This window comes from Oncorhynchus masou, unplaced genomic scaffold (genome assembly GCF_036934945.1).
Source record: "Oncorhynchus masou masou isolate Uvic2021 unplaced genomic scaffold, UVic_Omas_1.1 unplaced_scaffold_2406, whole genome shotgun sequence".
Classification (NCBI taxonomy): domain Eukaryota; kingdom Metazoa; phylum Chordata; class Actinopteri; order Salmoniformes; family Salmonidae; genus Oncorhynchus; species Oncorhynchus masou.
The window spans coordinates 3766-17607 of record NW_027008861.1 but is presented as its reverse complement, the minus strand read 5'-3'; the positions used below and the strand labels follow the sequence as shown (position 1 = coordinate 17607).

Here is a 13842-nt window from a genome sequence, read left to right as displayed (position 1 = left end):
AGGGAGAAAGCGCTGGCTGCGCTGAACAGGCGAGGCGCACTGAAGGCCTGATGCGTGGTGCTGGCACTGGTGGTATTTGGCCGAGGACACGCACAGGAAGCCTAGTGCGGGGAACTGCTACCGGAGGGCTGGGGTGTGGAGGTGGTACTGGATAGAGGACAGGCACAGGAAGCCTGGTGCGGGGAGCTACCATCGGAGGACTAGTGTGTGAAGGTGGCACAGGATGGACTGGACCGTGAAGGTGTACTGGAGAGCCTGAGAGCAGGACTGGCACAGGACATGCAAGGCTAGGTAGGTACACAGGAGGCTTAGTGCGTGAGGCTGGCACATTTTTCACCAGCCGACTAACACGCACCTCAGGACTAGTATGGAGCGCTGACCCAGGTGCCATTAAATCCCCGACACGCTCCGTCGGACGAATATTGTACCTAAAGCACCAAACTAGCAACTCCCTCATTAATTTCTCCTCCAATTTCCCCATTAACTCCTTCACAGTCTCTGCTTCGCTCACCTCCAACACCGATTCTGGTCTCCTCCTTGGCACTTCACGATAAACAGGAGAGTTGGCTCAGGTCTGTCTCCTGACTCAGCCACTCCCCCTCTGAGCCCCCCCCCCAAGAAATTTTTGGGGCTTCGCTCTGCGCCCGCCGTGTCTTTTTTTTCGACTCCATTCTCCTATAGCCCTCTTCGCACTGCTCCAGCGAATCCCAGGCGGGCTCCGGCACTCTCTCTGGGTCGGCCGCCCACCTGTCTATTTCTTCCCACGTCGTAATATCCATACTGTACTCCATTCTGGGCTGCTCCTGTTTCCATCCACGTCGCCGTGCTGCCTCCTCATACCAGCACCTCTCCGCTTCAGCCGCTTCTAGTTCCTCCTTAGGACGGCGATATTCACCAGGCTGAGCCCAGGGTCCTTTTCCTTCCAGCTCCTGTTTCCTCTTCGCCTGCTGCACCTTTGGGCGGCTACACTCCCCTGGTTTAGCCCAGGGTCCTCTCCCGTCAAGGATTTCCTCCCATGTCCAGAAATCCTTAATACACGGCTCCTCTTTGGGCTGCTCCTCTTTGGGCTGCTCCTGCCTGTTGACACGCTGCTCAGTCCGTGTGTGGTGGGTGATTCTGTAACGACGTTCTTCATTTGTCGAAAGAGAGTCGGACCGAAATGCAGCGTGTTTGTTACATGTTTATTAGTGAAAACAAATAACGAAACTATACATGAAATAACGAATAAATACAAAACAACAAAATGGAACGTGAAACCTATTACAGCCTGACTGGTGAAACTAACACAGAGACAGGAACAATCACCCACGAAATACAAAAGCGAAACCCAGGCTACCTAAATACGGTTCCCAATCAGAGACAACGAGAATCACCTGACTGATTGAGAACCGCCTCAGGCAGCCAAACCTATGAAACACACACCCCTAATCAGCTACAATCCCAAGAACTAAAAAACCCCACTAAATACAACAAACAATAAACCCATGTCACACCCTGGCCTGACCAACTAATTAACTAAAACACAAAATACTAAGACCAAGGCGTGACAAAAAAGTCACTGGAGAATTGAGACAATTGATTATAAGCTCCAAAAAAAAAAATAAACGTCCCTTTTTCAGGTCCCTGTCTTTCAAAGATAAACATCCAAATAACTTCAAATCTTCATTGTAAGGGGTTTAAACACGGTTTCCCATGCTTGTTCAATGAACAATTAATGAACATGCACCTGTGGAACGGTCGTTAAGACACTAACAGCTCACAGACGGTAGGCAATTAAGGTCACAGGTATGGACACTAAAGAGGCATCTCTACTGATTCTGAAAAACACCAAAATAAAGATGGCCAGGGTCCCTGCTCATCTGCGTGGACATGCCTTAGGTATGCTGCAAGGAGGCATGGGGACTGCAGGTGTGGCCAGGGAAATAAATTGCAATGTCTGTACTGTGAGACGCCTAAGACAGCGCTACAGGGAGACAGGACGGACAACTGATCGTCCTCGCAGTGGCAGACAACGTGTAACAACACCTGCACAGGATCGGTACATCCGAACATCACACCTGCGGGACAGGTACAGGATGGCAACAACAACTGCCTGAGTTACACCAGGAATGCACAATCCCTCCATCAGTGCTCAGACTGTCCGCAATAGGCTGAGAGATGCTGGACTGAGGGCTGGTAGGCCTGTTGTATGGCAGGTCCTCACCAGACATCACTGGCAACAACGTCGCCTATGGGCACAAACCCATCGTCGCTGGACCAAACAGGACTGGCAAAATGTGCTCTTCACTGACGAGTCGCAGTTTTGTCTCACCAGGGGTGATGGTCCGATTCACGTTTATCGTCGAAGAAATGAGCGTTACACCGAGGCCTGTACTCTGGAGCGGGATCGATTTGGAGGTGGAGGGTCCGTCATGGTCTGGGGCCATGTGTCACAACATCATCGGACTGAGCATGTTGTCATGGCAGGCAATCTCAACGCTGTGCATTACAGGGAAGACATCCTCCTCCCTCATGTGGTACCCTTCCTGCAGGCTCATCCTGACATGACCCTCCCGCATGACAATGCCACTAGCCATACTGCTCGTTCTGTGTGTGATTTCCTGCAAGACAGGAATGTCAGTGTTCTGCCATGGCCAGCGAAGAGCCCGGATCCCAATCCCATTGAGCACGTCTGGGACCTGTTGGATCGGAGGGTGAGAACTAGGGCCATTCCCCCCAGACATGTCTGGGACCTGTTGGATCGGAGGGTGAGAACTAGGACCATTCCCCCAGACATGTCTGGGAACATGCAGGTGCCTTGGTGGAAAAGTGGGGTAACATCTCACAGCAAGAACTGGCAAATCTGGTGCAGTCCTTGAGGAGATGCACTGCAGTATTTAATGCTGTTGGTGGCCACACCAGTTTCTTTTGATTTTGACCCCCCCCCTTTGTTCAGGGACACATTATTCAATTTCTATTAATCACATGTCTGTGGAAGTTGTTCAGTTTGTCTCAGTTGTTGAATATTTACACATGTTAAGTTTGCTGAAAATAAACACAGTTGACAGTGAGAGAATTTTTTTTTTGTTGCTGAGTTTATTATCATGAGACAACCTCCCCCCTCCCCCCCACACAACATAAAGTATCACTTATCAGTTTAAGAAACATAATAAGCTAACACATGAATACAGAACTCTGTCTTCATAAAGCACTATGCACAGAGACATTCCAATTGTAACCATGGACACCAGTAAGGCCAAAACCCATTAAGACAATATGAATTATATAACCAAAATTGGTCGCTCTACATTAGGTCTCCTTATAACCCATGTGTTCACATGGTAGCTACATACCAGTAAGTAGTTAGTGTAATTAGTTACAACTTTAAAAACTGTTAAACACGTTTAAGTACTATTTGAACCTAGCTGCCTACAATGTAATTACACCTATATACTACTGTATGTATCTACCACATAAATACATGGGTTTTTACACCTAATGGAAAATGGGACCACAAAATCTACTAGAGAAACGGTGTGGACAACATTAACTGTTGCACCCTTAGTATTATATAAAGACAGTGTGTAAGCTACTATATAAACCACACACTATTGTTGACAGCCTGGTCTAAACCAAACCCATAGCATGCAAAAACAATAAAAGGTCAAAAGTTCAGATTTAAACCAAATCAAAAAACTATTGGAGAAGGTTTCCCGGGCACGGATTAAGCCTTATCCAGGATTTATAACAATTTACAAGGAGATTCTCCATTAAGCTTGCTTTTTTAGTTCACTAGGAAACCGCCCCTTGACCCCTAAATCGATAATCATTCTATACCGTTTCGGTCGTTGAGAATCCATGATAGCACCACATGATATCGGGTATGTAGTACGGTAGACACTTCCTCTTTCATAAACAGAGAGACAAGCCGTAGTGTGGTTCTTCTTCTTCAAAGTACTTAATAAAGGAGATTGGAAAAATTGGGAACAAGCTAACCGACAGAGCTTCTGATGGTCGGACTGCAACACATTGACCTTCTAGTTGTGGAGATTGTTGACTACTATTTTGCATAGGACTGGTGGGATAAATGGTGAACTGGAGGACAGGAGAGTTTGGAGACAAAACGTCTATTTTTTCTGACAGGATGATAAAACTCATGAGAGGGGCGTTAAGTCAGCGTAGGTCGCAGTCGGGGCTGTGTATGTTGTGCTCTTTGACCTGGGTCGACAGCGCATCATCCAGGACTCTCAGCCAGTGCTGATCCCTGCTGACCCCGAGGTGTTTCGCACGTTGAAGAACTGCCACTGGAGGTTGAGTGCCCTCCCTCTCTCCCGTCAGTCCTTTTCCTACCCTTTTTCACACCAAGTGCACTGAAATGTTTATCATTTGTTTAAGAACTTATAGTGTTCCATTGAGATCCTATGTGTCATTTGTTTAAGAACTTATAGTGTTCCAATGAGATCCTATGTGTCAAAAATAAAATGAAATGAATAAGAAATTGGCATCCTAGAAGTCCTTTACTCTGATTTGCTGGCTTCTTTCTCTGGAAGGGGAGTGTCCTCACTCTGATTGGTTGCATCAGGACCTTGTGGCTCAGGATTGGTGAGGGGGTCATCTGTGGGTGGTCCTGGGGTTTGCATACAGTTGATTGGTTGCAGAGCTATGGGAGGCTGAGAGGGATATACAGAGTGGAGACATCAGACCACTGTGGAGCAAATCTGGGAGACAGACTATTGCCAACAATAGGCACACAGATAAGATTGTTTATGCAGGATGCCAACAAAATATACAGCCATTCCTCTCAACAAGTGGATCAATCGGCTTGATGGTTTTTCTACCATGAGGTTGTTGTCCTTCACTAGAATCACCACTGACTGGAGGAGTGTGTTAGCCAGCCTGGTAGACCGTTAGCAGAGGTATGGCTGTACATTGAGCTTGAAAACACCTCAGATAAAACTGGTGCCCTGGGTTGGCCTTACAGCACAAACACATTTGGGGACCAGGCTACCTCAGACACACAGAGGGGAAAAGCATTCTCAGGAAGGAAAGTTGCTTCAGAGCACCTGGTTTCACACCACATTCAAACCCAGTAGCTTATAGAAGCATCTTCACAATTTGCAGGTCAGAGAAAATGGGTGAGAGACAGTTCAGGACACTCCCTTGTCATCACCAGATACAATTCATGTTGTCAATGTGTGAATTCATCACGACTCTACCTACCAATAGCGTTTAATGACCCTAGAAGTATCTATTCTAAACACCACAGGACAATCTATTAAGACAATATGACACTTATCTAGGAGCAGAGGAATACAATGGGAGAATCCAGGCGGGTGGCAGACACAGACCCTGGAGCCCTCAGCAGCAAAGCAGAGAACCCACAGTAAAATGACAGTAGAGAACAGGAAGGGGCGAAGCAGAGCAGGAGGAACAGCAAACAGAAACAGCATGTTGGAACGAAGAAGCGTATTATATCTAGTTTGTTTTCGGGGTTACGGTACTCAACTTTAAATTCTAGGTTTACTTTGTGGTACAAAACACTAGAAATGTTTCTTTCCGTAGAAGAAGAAGGCACTCAAATCAAACTGGTAATCACCACAAATCCACTTCCTGTCCAGAATAATGGCAGCTCTTTGCGCCACAGCGCCACCGCCAGGCTGGAGAGGAGGGTGCAAGGCACCAGGTATAACAGGGCCGGCTGACCCATCTGCATCAGGGCCAGAGCTACGAAGGTGATGAGCAGCCCGATACCATACCCTTCATGGGGGAGAGAGAGGAGAGGGAGAGGGGTGAGAGTGGGTGAAGGGGGGAGGGAGATGAGAGTGGGTGGGTGGAGGGGGGAGGGAGAGTGGGTGGAGGGGGAGGGAGAGGAGAGTGGGTGGAGGGGGAGAGAGAGGAGGGAGAGGGAGAGTGGGTGGAGGGGGAGGGAGAGGAGAGTGGGTGAAGGGGGAGGGAGAGGAGAGAGTGGGTGAAGGGGGAGGGAGAGGAGAGTGGGTGGAGGGGGAAGGGGTGGAGGGGGAGGGAGAGGGAGAGTGGGTGGAGGGGGAGGGAGAGGAGAGTGGGTGAAGGGGGAGGAGAGTGGGTGGGGGGAGGGAGAGGGAGAGTGGGTGGAGGGGGAGGGAGAGGAGAGTGGGTGAAGGGGGAGGAGAGGAGAGGGGGGAGGGGGAGGGAGAGGGAGAGTGGGTGGGTGGAGGAGGAGGGAGAGGAGAGTGGGTGAAGGGGGAGGGAGAGTGGGTGAAGGGGGAGGGAGAGGAGAGTGGGTGAAGGAGGAGGGAGAGGAGAGTGGGTGGAGGGGGAGAGAGAGGAGAGTGGGTGAAGGGGGAGGGAGAGGAGAGTGGGTGGAGGGGGAGGGGAGAGGAGAGTGGGTGGGGAGAGGGTGGAGGGAGAGGGGGTGGAGGGAGGGAGAGGAGAGTGGGGGGGAGGAGAGTGGAGGGGGAGGGAGAGGAGAGTGGGTGGAGGGGGAGGGAGAGGAGAGTGGGTGAAGGAGGAGGGAGAGGGGAGAGAGTGGGTGGAGGGGGAGAGAGGGGGAGGGAGAGTGGGTGAAGGGGGAGGGAGAGTGGGTGGAGGGGGAGGGAGAGTGGGTGGAGGGGGGAGGGAGAGTGGGTGGAGGGGGAGAGGAGAGTGGGTGGAGGGGGAGGGAGAGGGAGAGGAGAGTGGGTGGAGGGGGAGGGAGAGGAGAGGGAGAGGAGAGTGGGTGGGGGGAGGGGGAGGGAGAGGAGAGTGGGTGGAGGGGGAGGGAAGAGAGTGGGTGGAGGGGGAGGGAGAGGAGAGTGGGTGGAGGGAGAGGAGAGTGGGTGGAGGGGGAGGGAGAGGAGAGTGGGTGGAGGGGGGAGGGAGAGGAGAGTAGGTGGAGGGGGAGGGAGAATGAAGCAGGTATGTTACTGCTTGTTTGGAACAAATACTAGTTGTTAAAAAAGACTCTACACACAAATGGCGTTTTTGACTATCAAAAAGACAATGGAAATGTGTCGGTCTTACCGATAGTGCAGGCCAGGAAATAGAACCGTGAGGACTGCATTAGGATGTCAAACCTGTGACAGTAGGCTATCAGCAGACCTGAGAAAGAAAGAACATGGTCAGCTCAACAGGGACGAGTGACAGATATCTCGCCACAGAAAGATACGATAACAAGAGTTAGATATTATACGACAACAAGAGTTAGATATTATACGATAACAAGAGCAGAGCAGAGTACAGTACAGTAGGATACTACAGGAGTATAGTACAGTAGTGGAGTACACAGTACAGTAGTAAAATACAGTACAGTAGTAGACTATAGTACAGTGGTAGACTATAGTACAGTAGTAGAGTACAGTACAGTAGTAGACTATAGTACAGTAGTAGACTATAGTACAGTAGTAGAGTACAGTACAGTAGTAGGAGTACAGTAGTAGAGTACAGTAGTAGACTACAGTACAGTAGGAGAGTACAGTAGTAGACTACAGTACAGTAGTAGACTATAGTACAGTAGTAGAGTACAGTACAGTAGTAGAGTACAGTACAGTAGTAGACTACAGTACAGTAGTAGACTATAGTACAGTAGGAGAGTACAGTAGTAGACTACAGTACAGTAGTAGACTATAGTACAGAAGTAGAGTACAGTAGTATACTACAGTACAGTGGTAGAGTACAGTAGTAGACTATAGTACAGTAGTAGAGTACAGTAGTAGACTATAGTACAGTAGTAGACCAGAGTACAGTAGTATACTACAGTACAGTAGTAGAGTACAGTACAGCAGTATACTACAGTACAGTGGTAGAGTACAGTAGTAGACTATAGTACAGTAGTAGAGTACAGTAGTAGACCATAGTCTGGAAGAGTCTGGCTGACTGGCGGATCTGGAAGAGTCTGGCTGACTGGCGGATCTGGAAGAGTCTGGCTGACTGGCGGATCTGGAAGAGTCTGACTGACTGGCGGATCTGGAAGAGTCTGGCTGTCTGGCGGATCTGGAAGAGTCTGGCTGTCTGGCGGATCTGGAAGAGTCTGGCGGATCTGGAAGAGTCTGGCTGACTGGCGGATCTGGAAGAGTCTGGCGGATCTGGAAGAGTCTGGCGGATCTGGAAGAGTCTGGCTGACTGGCGGATCTGGAAGAGTCTGGCTGACTGGCGGATCTGGAAGAGTCTGGCTGACTGGCGGATCTGGAAGAGTCTGGCTGACTGGCGGATCTGGAAGAGTCTGGCTGACTGGCGGATCTGGAAGAGTCTGGCTGACTGGCGGATCTGGAAGAGTCTGGCTGACTGGCGGATCTGGAAGAGTCTGGCTGACTGGCGGATCTGGAAGAGTCTGGCTGATCTGGCGGATCTGGAAGAGTCTGCGGATCTGGAAGAGTCTGGCGGATCTGGAAGAGTCTGGCGGATCTGGAAGAGTCTGGCGGATCTGGAAGAGTCTGGCGGATCTGGAAGAGTCTGGCGGATCTGGAAGAGTCTGGCGGATCTGGAAGAGTCTGGCGGATCTGGAAGAGTCTGGCGGATCTGGAAGAGTCTGGCGGATCTGGAAGAGTCTGGCGGATCTGGAAGAGTCTGGCTGTCTGGCGGATCTGGAAGAGTCTGGCTGTCTGGCGGATCTGGAAGAGTCTGGCTGACTGGCGGATCTGGAAGAGTCTGGCTGACTGGCAGATCCTGGCAGACTGACGGCTCTGGCTGCTCCATGCTGACTGGCGGCTCTGGCTGCACCATGCAGACTGGCGGCTCTGGCTGCTCCATGCAGACTGGCAGCTCCTTGCAGACTGGCACTTCTAGCTGCTCCATGTAGACTGGCAGCTCCTTGCAGACTGGCAGCTCTAGCTGCTCCAGGCAGACTGGCAGCTCTGGTTGCTTCATGCAGACTGGCAGCTCCTTGCAGACTGGCAGCTCTAGCTGCTCCATGCAGACTGGCAGCTCCTTGCAGATTGGCAGCTCCTTGCAGACTGGCAGCTCTAGCTGCTCCATGCAGACTGGCAGCTCTAGCTGCTCCATGCAGACTGGCAGCTCCTTGCAGACTGGCAACACTGGATGCTCCATGTAGACTGGCAGCTCTGGCTGCTCCATGCAGACTGACAGCTCTGGCTGCTCTAAGCAGACTGACAGCTCTGGCTGCCCCATGCAGACTGGCAGCTCTGGCTGCTCTATGCAGACTGACAGCTCTGGCTGCTCCATGCAAACTGGCAGCTCTAGCTGCTCCGGCAGCGCTGTAGAGGAGGAAGGCTCTAGAACCGCTGAACAGGCGGGGACTCCAACAGTGCAGGAGAGGGAGAAAGCGCTGGCTGCGCTGAACAGGCGAGGCGCACTGAAGGCCTGATGCGTGGTGCTGGCACTGGTGGTATTTGGCCGAGGACACGCACAGGAAGCCTAGTGCGGGGAACTGCTACCGGAGGGCTGGGGTGTGGAGGTGGTACTGGATAGAGGACAGGCACAGGAAGCCTGGTGCGGGGAGCTACCATCGGAGGACTAGTGTGTGAAGGTGGCACAGGATGGACTGGACCGTGAAGGTGTACTGGAGAGCCTGAGAGCAGGACTGGCACAGGACATGCAAGGCTAGGTAGGTACACAGGAGGCTTAGTGCGTGAGGCTGGCACATTTTTCACCAGCCGACTAACACGCACCTCAGGACTAGTATGGAGCGCTGACCCAGGTGCCATTAAATCCCCGACACGCTCCGTCGGACGAATATTGTACCTAAAGCACCAAACTAGCAACTCCCTCATTAATTTCTCCTCCAATTTCCCCATTAACTCCTTCACAGTCTCTGCTTCGCTCACCTCCAACACCGATTCTGGTCTCCTCCTTGGCTCTTCACGATAAACAGGAGAGTTGGCTCAGGTCTGTCTCCTGACTCAGCCACTCCCCTCTGAGCCCCCCCCCCAAGAAATTTTTGGGGCTTCGCTCTGCGCCCGCCGTGTCTTTTTTTTTCGACTCCATTCTCCTATAGCCCTCTTCGCACTGCTCCAGCGAATCCCAGGCGGGCTCCGGCACTCTCTCTGGGTCGGCCGCCCACCTGTCTATTTCTTCCCACGTCGTAATATCCATACTGTACTCCATTCTGGGCTGCTCCTGTTTCCATCCACGCGCCGTGCTGCCTCCTCATACCAGCACCTCTCCGCTTCAGCCGCTTCTAGTTCCTCCTTAGGACGGCGATATTCACCAGGCTGAGCCCAGGTCCTTTTCCTTCCAGCTCCTGTTTCCTCTTCGCCTGCTGCACCTTTGGGCGGCTACACTCCCTGGTTTAGCCCAGGGTCCTCTCCCGTCAAGGATTTCCTCCCATGTCCAGAAATCCTTAATACACGGCTCCTCTTTGGGCTGCTCCTCTTTGGGCTGCTCCTGCCTGTTGACACGCTGCTCAGTCCGTGTGTGGTGGGTGATTCTGTAACGACGTTCTTCATTTGTCGAAAGAGAGTCGGACCGAAATGCAGCGTGTTTGTTACATGTTTATTAGTGAAAACAAATAACGAAACTATACATGAAATAACGAATAAATACAAAACAACAAAATGGAACGTGAAACCTATTACAGCCTGACTGGTGAAACTAACACAGAGACAGGAACAATCACCCACGAAATACAAAGCGAAACCCAGGCTACCTAAATACGGTTCCCAATCAGAGACAACGAGAATCACCTGACTGATTGAGAACCGCCTCAGGCAGCCAAACCTATGAAACACACACCCCTAATCAGCTACAATCCCAAGAACTAAAAAACCCCACTAAATACAACAAACAATAAACCCATGTCACACCCTGGCCTGACCAACTAATTAACTAAAACACAAAATACTAAGACCAAGGCGTGACAAAAAAGTCACTGGAGAATTGAGACAATTGATTATAAGCTCCAAAAAAAAAAAGAAACGTCCCTTTTTCAGGTCCCTGTCTTTCAAAGATAAACATCCAAATAACTTCAAATCTTCATTGTAAGGGGTTTAAACACGGTTTCCCATGCTTGTTCAATGAACAATTAATGAACATGCACCTGTGGAACGGTCGTTAAGACACTAACAGCTCACAGACGGTAGGCAATTAAGGTCACAGGTATGGACACTAAAGAGGCATCTCTACTGATTCTGAAAAACACCAAAATAAAGATGGGGGGTCCCTGCTCATCTGCGTGGACATGCCTTAGGTATGCTGCAAGGAGGCATGGGGACTGCAGGTGTGGCCAGGGAAATAAATTGCAATGTCTGTACTGTGAGACGCCTAAGACAGCGCTACAGGGAGACAGGACGGACAACTGATCGTCCGCAGTGGCAGACAACGTGTAACAACACCTGCACAGGATCGGTACATCCGAACATCACACCTGCGGGACAGGTACAGGATGGCAACAACAACTGCCTGAGTTACACCAGGAATGCACAATCCCTCCATCAGTGCTCAGACTGTCCGCAATAGGCTGAGAGATGCTGGACTGAGGGCTGGTAGGCCTGTTGTATGGCAGGTCCTCACCAGACATCACTGGCAACAACGCCGCCTGGGCACAAACCCATCGTCGCTGGACCAAACAGGACTGGCAAATGTGCTCTTCACTGACGCAGTCGCAGTTTTGTCTCACCAGGGGTGATGGTCCGATTCACGTTTATCGTCGAAGAAATGAGCGTTACACCGAGGCCTGTACTCTGGAGCGGGATCGATTTGGAGGTGGAGGGTCCGTCATGGTCTGGGGCCATGTGTCACAACATCATCGGACTGAGCATGTTGTCATGGCAGGCAATCTCAACGCTGTGCATTACAGGGAAGACATCCTCCTCCCTCATGTGGTACCCTTCCTGCAGGCTCATCCTGACATGACCCTCCCGCATGACAATGCCACTAGCCATACTGCTCGTTCTGTGTGTGATTTCCTGCAAGACAGGAATGTCAGTGTTCTGCCATGGCCAGCGAAGAGCCCGGATCCCAATCCCATTGAGCACGTCTGGGACCTGTTGGATCGGAGGGTGAGAACTAGGGCCATTCCCCCAGACATGTCTGGGACCTGTTGATCGGAGGGTGAGAACTAGGACTATTCCCCCAGACATGTCTGGGAACATGCAGGTGCCTTGGTGGAAAAGTAACATCTCACAGCAAGAACTGGCAAATCTGGTGCAGTCCTTGAGGAGATGCACTGCAGTATTTAATGCTGTTGGTGGCCACACCAGTTTCTTTTGATTTTGACCCCCCCCTTTGTTCAGGGACACATTATTCAATTTCTATTAATCACATGTCTGTGGAAGTTGTTCAGTTTGTCTCAGTTGTTGAATATTTACACATGTTAAGTTTGCTGAAAATAAACACAGTTGACAGTGAGAGAATTTTTTTTTTTGCTGAGTTTATTATCATGAGACAACCTCCCCTCCCCCCACACAACATAAAGTATCACTTATCAGTTTAAGAAACATAATAAGCTAACACATGAATACAGAACTCTGTCTTCATAAAGCACTATGCACAGAGACATTCCAATTGTAACCATGGACACCAGTAAGGCCAAAACCCATTAAGACAATATGAATTATATAACCAAAATTGGTCGCTCTACATTAGGTCTCCTTATAACCCATGTGTTCACATGGTAGCTACATACCAGTAAGTAGTTAGTGTAATTAGTTACAACTTTAAAACTGTTAAACACGTTTAAGTACTATTTGAACCTAGCTGCCTACAATGTAATTACACCTATATACTACTGTATGTATCTACCACATAAATACATGGGTTTTTACACCTAATGGAAAATGGGACCACAAAATCTACTAGAGAAACGGTGTGGACAACATTAACTGTTGCACCCTTAGTATTATATAAAGACAGTGTAAGCTACTATATAAACCACACACTATTGTTGACAGCCTGGTCTAAACCAAACCCATAGCATGCAAAAACAATAAAAGGTCAAAAGTTCAGATTTAAACCAAATCAAAAAACTATTGGAGAAGGTTTCCCGGCACGGATTAAGCCTTATCCAGGATTTATAACAATTTACAAGGAGATTCTCCATTAAGCTTGCTTTTTTAGTTCACTAGGGAAACCGCCCTTGACCCCTAAATCGATAATCATTCTATACCTTTGGTCGTTGAGAATCCATGATAGCACCACATGATATCGGGTATGTAGTACGGTAGACACTTCCTCTTTCATAAACAGAGAGACAAGCCGTAGTGGTTCTTCTTCTTCAAAGTACTTAATAAAGGAGATTGGAAAAATTGGGAACAAGCTAACCGACAGAGCTTCTGATGGTCGGACTGCAACACATTGACCTTCTAGTTGTGGAGATTGTTGACTACTATTTTGCATAGGACTGGTGGGATAAATGGTGAACTGGAGGACAGGAGAGTTTGGAGACAAAACGTCTATTTTTTCTGACAGGATGATAAAACTCATGAGAGGGGGCGTTAAGTCAGCGTAGGTCGCAGTCGGGGCTGTGTATGTTGTGCTCTTTGACCTGGGTCGACAGCGCATCATCCAGGACTCTCAGCCAGTGCTGATCCCTGCTGACCCCGAGGTGTTTCGCACGTTGAAGAACTGCCACTGGAGGTTGAGTGCCCTCCTCTCTCCCGTCAGTCCTTTTCCTACCCTTTTTCACACCAAGTGCACTGAAATGTTTATCATTTGTTTAAGAACTTATAGTGTTCCATTGAGATCCTATGTGTCATTTGTTTAAGAACTTATAGTGTTCCATTGAGATCCTATGTGTCAAAAATAAAATGAAATGAATAAGAAATTGGCATCCTAGAAGTCCTTTACTCTGATTTGCTGGCTTCTTTCTCTGGAAGGGGGAGTGTCCTCACTCTGATTGGTTGCATCAGGACCTTGTGGCTCAGGATTGGTGAGGGGGTCATCTGTGGGTGGTCCTGGGGTTTGCATACAGTTGATTGGTTGCAGAGCTATGGGAGGCTGAGAGGGATATACAGA

At 49.6% G+C, this 13842-nt stretch overlaps 1 protein-coding gene across 1 annotated transcript; it reads right to left on the bottom strand.

Moving 5' to 3' along the window:
* Window positions 1-3073: 3073 nt before the first annotated feature.
* LOC135533494 (signal peptide peptidase-like 2B) lies at window positions 3074-7068 on the bottom strand. Its single transcript, XM_064960794.1, has 3 exons — window positions 6958-7068; window positions 5576-5736; window positions 3074-4649 (listed from the first exon to the last, which is right to left on the bottom strand). The coding sequence occupies exons 1-3, from the start codon at window positions 6995-6997 to the stop codon at window positions 4497-4499; spliced, it is 354 nt and encodes a 117-aa protein (XP_064816866.1). The 5' UTR covers window positions 6998-7068; the 3' UTR covers window positions 3074-4496.
* Between the last annotated feature and the right edge of the window lie 6774 nt (window positions 7069-13842).